Source organism: Ranitomeya variabilis, chromosome 7, assembly GCF_051348905.1.
Source record: "Ranitomeya variabilis isolate aRanVar5 chromosome 7, aRanVar5.hap1, whole genome shotgun sequence".
In the NCBI taxonomy this organism is placed as follows: domain Eukaryota; kingdom Metazoa; phylum Chordata; class Amphibia; order Anura; family Dendrobatidae; genus Ranitomeya; species Ranitomeya variabilis.
Genome location: NC_135238.1, coordinates 135,284,659 through 135,295,739, shown reverse-complemented (window position 1 = coordinate 135,295,739; position 11,081 = coordinate 135,284,659). Strand labels below are relative to the sequence as shown.

The following is an 11,081-nucleotide window of genomic DNA, read 5'->3' as shown; positions in this document are numbered from 1 at the left end:
GTATAGGTGCTATTATTTTACAAGGGGGAAGCAGTTATTGAGAAGATGTTGTTGGACTAGTGGATGACGCCTTTAACTTGGATAGCACATGTCCGTATAATACGCTCAAATGAACAATTGCTAAGGGCTGGCTACCAGGCATCATTATTTATAGATCACTAAGATGAAAGGCATTATTATTATTTAAATCCTTCATGTAAAAACTTGATATACCCATCTATTGGGTAATATAGTGCACGCTTCCATAAAACTGTTCTCAACTCTTGAAGCATAAGTAGTTTCTACATTGTGCTAAAAGTGCCCTAAATTATACTGTAATCCATGTATGAATTGTTGCAGATTTCAGTTTTTAGCAGAAACATCAGCACTTAGACATTGCGGGAGAATGAGTTGTTTTAGGACATACAGCAATCATCATCTACATCATCACAACATGGAAGGTTACAGAAAAGAACACCCACAAAACTGACAGGTCTTACAATAAAGACTGGAATCAAACTACAAATGCTCATAAAAAAAACTATAAAGTTATGGTTCCACGACTAGTCTTTGCTGAGCGTTTGACGCAACATCTTACAGTCCCAGAAAAGCGTAAACTGACCTAAGGTGTGTATTGCAAATTTGCAACATATCTATTTCTCTTGCAAATTCGTTGATACTTACGTGTAGGTTTTCTCCATAGAATTGCATTAGATGCAGAAAATACACCAGTAAAAAAAAACATATAATCAGCACATTACTGTATCAATGAAGCTATTTATTTAAAGCATGACATGCCCGAAAGAGAAAAAGAACTGCAACATCAATACTCAATAAAAACCTCATGTAAATAAACACACTCAAAACGCAATGAAAACTACGCGAGTAGCCAAAGAAATGATGCAGAAAATCTGCAACATCAAAAACTCACCAAATAGTCATCTTGGAAATGTAGTCTAAGAATAAACACCGCGCCATCAACTGACTGCTCAACAGAGTCCCTCCAGTACATAGGTCTGCAGCTGTTGTATACTGTATAATGTATATTCGAGTAAGAATAGTATGATTATTATAAAAGTACTAATATTCATTTTAATACTAGGCGGAAAATCTCAAAATTGTTTATGTACAGCCTTTCTGACAAGGATTTTGAAAGTAAGTACACCAGACTCATCAGGCCAGATACTCCTTAACATATTTATTATTATTATTTATTTCATCTGTATGATTTTATTGCCGTTAGTAATGTGAAACTACAAAGAATTCCTCAGGAGAGTCGACAGTAGCGACTTGACCTTTAAATGCTTATATATTAGGTATATGGAGTAATTCAGTGGTATCTTAACCAGCAGTATACCCTATAAGCATCTTTGCCCTGGTTTTCAGCTGTTCATGTATTTGAAGGTTAAAATAATACACAAGAGACAATTGATCATTTCCAGGCCAAACACATTCTACTGTTTATTACACATATTACATTCTTAAATAAAAATGCGTCACATAACATTTTTGCATAGATATCTTACAATATACCAATTTAAAAAAGAATTATGAAACAGACCAGTAACAAAAATAAATTTTTTTCTTCATTAATAATTTTGTAACATTAACATACCACCATCATATAATACAAATAATATTTTATTTAAATCTTAAGACTTTTTGTACAGCAAAAAAAAGACAAAGTAATATATTCATATATAAAAAAAGACTAAAAAATAAAAGGTAACAAAATCAACAAAAACACAAAATAAAATCATAAAGGGAGAACGGAGAGCTATAAATTGGGTATTTCTGAGATATAGGAGAAATACCATAAAGGCCTGAGAGAATATAATTGAGGGTCTCTCCATAAGCACTTGTTCGACACGCCTGGCCAAAAGAAGACAGGAAAACAAAAATCCTAAAATTATAGTGCAAAATTAAATTCCTTCAAGCAATTTTCTCAAGTGTGAAAAGCATTCAGAATTTTCTCATATTCGCATTTTCATATCTTAGCACAAACGTGCTTTCAAAATGTGCAATCCAAATTAGCAATACATCTATCCTATGTAGCATCAAGGACCAGAATGCAAAGGCTGAGCCTTAAGGCAATTTATGGTCCACTTATCTAAATGGACAATAATTTGTCAGATGTAAAATGATCGTCTGTGTACCAATAATTTCACAGGCCATTACAGTTCTTTTCTAGGTTTTCACATTCAGTTACAAGCTTTTTGCATACAATTACTTGTCCAATCAACAAAACTAAATGCAAACCTGCATCATATGGAATGACAGATCTTGTCAATATGTCCAAATTGATGAATCTGTTCCTCTTCTGCAGTTATTTTGGTCCTGAATCAGTAAATCAATTGAAATCAATCGCAAGCTGTGATAACTTTTAGAAAACCAATGAATTTCAATTACAGACCATGATGTTTAGCATTACCAGCACAGATATTATCACCAGAATCAACCTGATTGTGCACTGAAATTCATTCATTTTGTAAATTAAATTGCAATTAAAAAATATTTTAAGCATTTTTTTCTGTATAAAATAATATATACTATTTAGATGGTAGAGAGGAGTCAGCATTGGATGGGTTCGTTAGAGAGAGGGGAGTCAGCATTGGATGGGGACGCTAGAGAGATGGGAGTCAGCATTGGATGGGGACGCTAGAGAGATGGGAGTCAGCATTGGACGGGGACGTTAAAGAGAGGGGAGTCAGCATTGGATGGGGAGATTAGAGAGAGGGGAGTCAGCATTGGATGGGGATGTTAGAGAGAGGGGAGTCAGCAATGGACGGGGACGTTAAAGAGAGGGGAGTCAGCATTGGATGGGGAGATTAGAGAGAGGGGAGTCAGCATTGGATGGGGATGTTAGAGAGAGGGGAGTCAGCATTGGACGGGGATGTTAGAGAGAGGGTAGGCAGCATTGGACGAGGACATTAGAAAGAGGGGAGTCAGCATTGGACGGGGACGTTAGAGAGAGGGGAGTCAGCATTGGATGGGGACATTAGAGAGAGGGGAGTCAGCATTGGATGGGGATGTTAGAGAGAGGGGAGTCAGCATTGGACGGGGATGTTAGAGAGAGGGAAGTCAGCATTGGATGGGGACATTAGAGAGAGGGGAGTCAGCATTAAATGGGGACATTAGAGAGAGGGTAGGCAGCACTGGACGAGGACATTAGAAAGAGGGGAGTCAGCATTGGACGGGGACGTTAGAGAGAGGGGAGTCAGCATTGGATGGGGACATTAGTGAGAGGGGAGTCAGCATTCGACGGGGATGTTAGAGAGAGGGGAGACAAGATTGGATGGGGACATTAGAGAGAGGGGAGTCAGCATTAAATGGGGATGTTAGAGAGAGGGTAGTCAGCATTGGACGAGGACATTAGAAAGAGGGGAGTCAGCATTGGATGTGGACGTTAGAGAGAGGGTAGTCAGCATTAAATGGGGACATTAGAGAGAGGGTAGTCAGAATTGGATGAGGACATTAGAGAGAGGCTAGTCAGCGTTGGATGAGGACATTAGAGAAAGGGGAGTCAGCATTGGATGAGGACGGTAGAGAGAGGGAAGTCAGCATTGGACGGGGACATTAGAGAGGGGAGTCAGCATTGGATGGGGACGTTAGAGAGAGGAGTCAACATTGGATGGGGAGGTTAGAGAGAGTGGAGTCAGCATTGGTTGTTTTATCTCTTTGCTATAGAGAACATGTATAGGTCTCCCCTCTTTAGGGTAACTGCACAGGATGGGATAGTGTGAAAGCCCAATGCTCTTGTAAAGAGCATGGCCAGAAATCAATCACCCTACGTCTTATATGATAAAATTGGACATTATAATGTTTATCCATCTTATAAGGCCCCCTCTCTTTAATGTACAAAATTGACCCTTGTCTGTAAAGAAAAGATGATAGCTAACTAAGCAGTATCACCAGCTTTACGAACACGGCACAGTATTGGGGATATACAAGGCTTTTCCTACTCTTACAAAAAGGCATTTTAAGTTCTGCACGGTCTTTAATTTCTGAGGAATCAATCATCCGCTGAAATATTTCATTTCTAAAATGAGTCTCGTCATTGGAAGTTTACTTTTACATGAAATTGTGAAAAAGATGTCAAGTTTTGAAAGTGAATAAAAGAAACTCCTCAGAGTGTACGGAGGGCATAAAATTATTACAAAACTGTTATACTGTATGTGAAGCATATTGTTCTCGAAACATGGCAGAACAATGTCAGATTTTAGAATAGATGGAACAGAATTGGGTGCTGTGGTGGTATTATAGCCTAAAACAACTCACAAAACTTCAGGTGCCACCATGAAAATGGTTCTCAATAGGAACAGAAGTTGCAGAAGAACAGAATAGTCAGTCGTAGAGATAAAACAGTGTATTCAAAAATTCTGAATGGTCTTCAACTTTTTAGCACACACAAAAACAGGCCTGAAAAGGAGTGATAAAAGGAATTGTAATGTGTTAACGTTCCAGTGCCACAGAACCAGGCAATACATTGCATCACTGGTCCTTCTCTTATGATAGGGGATGTAAAAGAAAAAACATCAACGTAGCTTCAGGCTTCTAAATGTTCTATCTAACTACACAACTCCACTCTTGATATTTGAAAATAAGGCAGCAGAAATAGTTCCTACTCACTGAATATCTGCTTACCAAGAGTTACCAATAGGTGAGTTTACAAAGCAAGCAATCACTCGTCCCTTTCATTCATGCGAGGAAGGCAGAGGAAAGAGGTCTACCTTCTCAGCTTCTCTGATCTCAATACAAGATTGAAAAAAGTGCAACATTAATGGAATACTACACTAGGCTTCATCATAAAGTGATCATTTTAGGGTACACTCCAGGGGAGAAAGAAAAATAACCCAAGTTCCAACAAGCAAATGGGTACTTTTGTAACATATATAAAAAAGTCAACTAAATGGGAATGTGAAGTGTATTAAAACAAGATCAATCAGATCTTAGTCTTCTATTTAGTGGTGGAATTTCCATTTGTTCTAAACGACAGCTACTTAGAATATAAGAAAATTTACTAGAAGAATAGATAAAACTAGATTTCCTGAACCTTTCCCTTGGTTCCCGTGAAGCATTAATAGGTATAAAACATGATACTCCCAGCTTTTTAATGTATAGCTTGTTCTACAATGTTGGGCAAAAACAACAATATGGTAGGTCAGAAATGCTGAACTCATTGCTACGTTTAATTACTATATAGTAATCAACTCTTGTCAATCACATCGCTATCAATTTTGCCTACAAAATATGAACAATGAGTTAAGCAGAATAAAGTCACGCATTTGTAGAGGATTCCTAACTGTGTGGACAAGAAGGTAGGATCCCCTCTCATATTGTTTATTCTGCCAAGGTAGAGCAAATCATATCACAGGGCATGTAAAATCATGCAAGAAACAAAAATACCCCCCCAGGGTAAAAATTAAAAAGGAGGAGGATTGGCAGGTGAATTTATTTTTTCACTTTCTAGCCACGCTTGGTGGTTTTTGAAAAATAAAGAAAATAGAACCCCCCCTCAATTTTGACAATCTACAGTGTATATCGTTGGAAAGACCAAAACTAATCTACCCGTGACTGCTTTGGCACACTTCAAAAGGAGAATTTAGCTGTGTATAGCAAAAGCTAGAATTACAGTGAAACTTAACAGGGTTGAAGTACTATCTAAGCAGTTGGGAAAACTAACCTAAATGAGTAGATAAACATTACTTGGTGCTTTGTGTTGTTTTGCCATATATGATTTTACCAGCTAATACCTGGTCTGCGCTCTCTAGTTCACAGTTAAACCATGCTAGAAATTTGTACTGGCATGCAGATCAATGTGGTTCTGCAGCCATGCTTGTGTGGTCAGCTGGGAGGATTACCTTCTTCTATAAGGTATGATCATTATTTTGGGAAGGGTATGTTTTTAAAGGGGGTTCATCACCTCAATTTTATATGGCCTATTCAGTGTTGTAGGTGGTTCATGCCCTATAATAACCATACTAGCACTGACCACTGACCGTGTTACCGATGCAGTGCCTGAGAAAAGAATTATCAATTTGTTTGCAGATATGGGGGTTATGGTGTGCCCTGCATCATTATGCCGTCTTCTTTGCATAGGAAGGGCCCTTCCCCCTCTTCTGATTGACAATGTCATTCCCAGAGCATGCACAGTCTGAATGTTGCCGACCTGTGTGCGCATGCATATTGACATTGCCTGTCCCCGGCCATGCACACGCATTGGCCGGGGGACATTTCCCTCCCTGTTTTCTTTCCGCTGAAGCTGCTTGCTATATTATTACACCTGGAAGTATAGCGAGCGGCTTCAGAGAACTCATCTACAAAGCTGCTGGCTAGACTTCTGAGCACGCAGCATCAGCACAAAGAAGACAAGGAAGAGAACGTGCCCAGCCACTGTGTGCTTACCGCTGGGCACAGGCAGTGCGCATGCACACATGTGCACACAGGTCGGCAGCACTCAGACAATGCTCGCTTTGTGGAGCAACCACTGTCAATCATAAGTGGAGGAGGCCCCCAATATGCAAATGAGGAGGTGTAACAGTGCACCGAACTATTGGCCACCCCAAGGGAGCATGGAAGCCCCTTCATTTGCATACAAAAGTTATTTTCTCAGGCACTGTACCAGTAACAGGCAGAATGCTAGTATGGGTGTTATAGGGATTAAGCCTCCTACAACACTTTATAGCCCATTTTGGTGGTGACAGACTCTCTGTAAGAATAACATGTCTGTCATAATTTCAGTATCGCCTTATATAGGGAATGCATCAAGCAACATTAGCACCTGCTTTATAGTACTAACTGCAATAAAAGAAGAACTTTACATTTCTATCACTTGCCACAAGTAGCCACTGCCCCATCAATGAATTTGTATTGAGCAAAAAAGGTTGAAAATGGCTGCGCCAGCTAAATGAATGGGGCCGTTTCAATCAGTTTAAGGTTCTTCTGCAGAACAAAGATTGCAAAGAGAAACTAGGAATATGTGTTTATACAGAGCTCCCGAGATGAGCCGAGTATCAGCTATCCCACGCTTCATGAAACACCTCCTTGGATATTATTTCACATTCAAGGGAGGAAGCTTTTTGCAATCTGCTGCACAAGCCCATGAAGCAGCCAGGAAAACACATAATAAATATTAAAGATGATATTGAGGTGTTTGAACTATGCAATAATGAACCAATCTTTCTGTTCAAATCCATTTAACTTTAGCTATAAAGTAATTCATGATGCCCAACACAGTATAAACGAGGCATAGTCAAAAAGGCCTTGATGTACTACCGTCAATTTCAATATCACTCACAGATGGTGCATCATTGTGACAAGACAGAACGGCCCAAAGAAGAAAGCAAATCAAAAGCCGACACTTTCTCTATTGGAGTCTTATTGGGATAGCAGAAAAGTATTTTCAGGTCAGCGATAAAATATGGCTAATTAATGAGGATCTTCAACTAAAGTTTCCCAATTTCAAGTTTCACTGGAAATGTGGAATAGTTTCCACACTAAATTTAGGCTAAGTCTGCCAGAATTAAGTCTAATAGTTTGAAGTGAGCTTGTATATATAAATATAGGAAATTACAGTGATTGTCTTAAAACAAAAATAAATAAATAATTATGTGATGTAAAAATTAATAATATAATTTATAATTAAATTATACTTCTATTTTGCTACACATATTGCCTTATTAAAAGCACTCAGTCTTCAGGCCTTTTAATAAAAACAAATAAGAATTTTCTGCTACATTTTATTTGGACTCTTTTCAGATTGAATTGGCTGATCATTTTGCACCTTTAGTGCATAACCCCAATATGTCATATATGGCTGACAAATGACGATCCCACCATTGGGTGGAAGATAAGGAGCTTTAGGAACGCACACATACAAATGTATTGAGATTTGCGCATGTGTGGCTACCCCGCCATTTCCGGCAGCTACCTGGAATTGCGGTTTTCAACTGGCTTACATGTATGGCAAAATAACACTTATAAGATGTCCACACTTGGAAATCTTTCATGGTGAATTCAGTAAGATCCGATCCAGTAGAGCGAAGACACCGAAATGGGGTAGAATAGGGTTATATGACTGCAGCCAATATTACCATTTACCCAGATGTTAGTTCTCGAAACTATCTAATGGCCTAGAGCAGTTAAAGTGCTGCACCGAATTTGCACCTTCTGCAGTAAAGCAGCCCTGACAAAGAAGAAAAGATCCTTAACAGTTTTGTGTTATAAAACATACACAAACATTGAGGCCAATACTGATCTTTATAATCCTACCCTGAAAAAGAGCTTGAAACAGTGCTAAAAGACCCCTCGAAAAAGTCATGGTATTAAGAGACAAATTAGTTGCCACATTCTTAAAATTTGTACACCTACCGAGCTGGTGGGAAGTGTTTCCAACTGAGTGATTTCCTCTACTTCGCTACGCTCCATAGCCATCTGTGTTATAAATATGTACAATAAAGGTGCCTCCTGAATGCACAATATAGGAATAATGTAATGTATGCTACACCGTATGTGTCAATGTTCCTTGGTTCTAACCACAACATTAAAAGTCCATCAGAATGGCTACAACATTAAAATATGTATATCTAGTATGCAGAAGCAGAGGACTACAAGGATTGTCGACAAGCAGTGCTTCAGGTATAGTAAGTACATTTTGATTTTTAAATCTTTGGAATTAAACTTTTTTTTATTCTTTCTTCCTCCTTCAGATTCTTAGGAACACCTATAATCTTCTTATGTTTTGGTCTCCGGTCATATTAGACATCTTACCCCTTTATGTAAATTAATAAAATAATAAAAACTTCTAAGCATTTGGGAGTGAAAGGATTTTTTAGGCAGGGTCCGCATCTCATTTTCAAGAGAAGTTTAAACATTTTGTAGAAACCAGAAAAGTTAATCAACGGAAATTCTTGAACCACTGGCATCTTTAAGTATAAGCCTCAAGTGCCAAAGATAGTCTTTCATTTATTAATCTATTCCTTTTGGTGTTAAGATTCAAATTTTTAAGATGTTTTTTTATTATTTTTTTATTATTTTTATGATATATTTTGCTTTTGACTTTTTTTTCCTTTTTTATTTATTTTTTTGCTTTTTATTTAATTTTTTTTGCTTAACAGTCAAGGAGTCAAACAAGTTAAAAAGATGCCCACTGGTTGGGGTAATAGAGCTGCGTTTATGTGAACAAATTGAGACTGAATGTGCAATTTCACTAGCTGCTTAAAGGTGGTCCCAGAATATACAAAATATACAACCTGTTCCCCACCATACCTACTTGAAATGACCACTTGGTATGGTCTGATTGGCAGTCTTTGGAGCAAAGACCAGTGACAACTGACTTGAGAAGTATGTACATAGAAATTCGGCTGACTATGCACTCATGAGATAAGTTTAGACTTCTTTTGGATTTACCAACAAACGGCCATAAAAGACCTGTACTCTGTAACATTTGATATAACCCTGTGGAAAAATTACCAATAACCTGGCTAATTGCTGTCAATGTTTACCCTTCTTGACACACTAAATTATGATTGAGTGTCCAGTCAGTGACCTCCGTAAACAAGAATGTGTCTGCATTATAAGTCAGTAGGGCAAAATCAACTTGCTTAAAGTGTCCTTCATTACCCAATGTTGTATGATATAATATATTTGGCTTTTTGTTGTTGACACTCAAAAGGTAAGATTAAGTACAAAAATGCAGCTGCTCTGGAAATAACATCAAGTTTCTAACTAGTTATATTGTTAGGAGAAGTCAATGATCAAGCACATAGTTTGGAAAGTTCAGTAGGAGAAGGCTTGCCGCTCATTAGATGATAGGAGCCAAGTCTAGGTCGCTGGTCCAATTCAAGCAAAAACTGTCCAGATGGAGATTCAATAGTTCACCAAGATACTTGTCCATGTAGCGCACATAGTAAAAGCTTATGAAGAAGCTTCTCAAACAAAAACAAAGAGGAAAATGCAACAACAAAAATCAGTAATGGAAAGGTTTTTTAACCTTTGGAAGTGCGCTCACTGGTGGAAGGGTGATCTAATGCAACAGATAAGCTCCATTTCTTAGTCAACATCAGTGGCTTATGTAAGTTTCTAGTGCATAAGATGTGCTACAGCCAACAGAAGTAAAAAATAAATAAGGTGGGGATTCTATGAATGCTCCTCCATCCATATGTCCTTCTGAAAAATAGATCTAAGAATCACATTAATGGTTGAGTTGTTTTACCCCACCAGTCCAATGTCAGTAAGGCCTATGGCATTGAGCTAAAATGATTTCAAAAGCTCTATAACAAGGCCAAACCAGTGGAGAACACTTGATAGGATCCAAGTAGATCTAGAACTCTTACTTATCAGGAGTCTTCAGATATGAACCAACAGGCTCAAATTTGGTTTCCTAGATTGAAATCCATTTTTCATTTCCTCTTAAATAACATATTATAAGAAAAAATATTAGTGCTACAACAATGGAATTCAAAGGTGGCTTCTTAGCAGCTTCTGAGTTTCAATAAGGTGAGTTCATCAGAGCCCCTTAAGATGACTGCTCTCCTGTTCTTCATTTCCATAGCAAGGCTTCAAAACGCCCGGTATGCAGTTGTTTTTTTTCCAAATCATCCAACTCTCCACCACTGTGCACCTTTTTCAATCAGGCTGGAGGGTAAGGCATAACAGACAGACAAATATATTGGAGCATGTGACTGTGCATGAAGATATGTTATGGATTTTTTTGTGTACAGGGTATTACATGTAAAAATGTTCTCCATGTTCTGCAAATGTCATGGACAAAATGACAAGTGTCCACTGCAACCCTTGGTCCTCCCAAGGCATAAGAGCCATTGCTGCCTCAAAATGTCCTTAGATATGCCTCTTCATATGCAGGGCAAGGTGATCAGACCTGGAAAAGCACCTACAAGAAAGCAGAAAATTAAGATATTTATTAAGGACATATCAAACAACCATATCTCACAGCAGTATTGCTGTATACACTCCAAAAGAAACAAATTACAGATTGACATTTTCAGAAATAATACTGTAAAAATGTTTTCTGACATCAATAGCAAGTGCCATAAAGCCATAAACAGTCAACATAATAAAGTTTCAAATACATTGTGATAGTC

The 11,081-nt window shown here is 38.0% G+C and overlaps 1 protein-coding gene across 1 annotated transcript in view; it reads right to left on the bottom strand.

Moving 5' to 3' along the window:
- Positions 1-1,418: 1,418 nt before the first annotated feature.
- The window catches only part of KLF7 (KLF transcription factor 7), a 223,429-nt gene continuing 213,766 nt past the window's right edge, over positions 1,419-11,081 (bottom strand). The window contains exon 4 of the mRNA XM_077275731.1: positions 1,419-10,870. Within this exon, the coding sequence (XP_077131846.1) occupies positions 10,819-10,870 (52 nt within the window). The 3' untranslated portion in view covers positions 1,419-10,818. The remainder of the gene's footprint in view (positions 10,871-11,081) is intronic.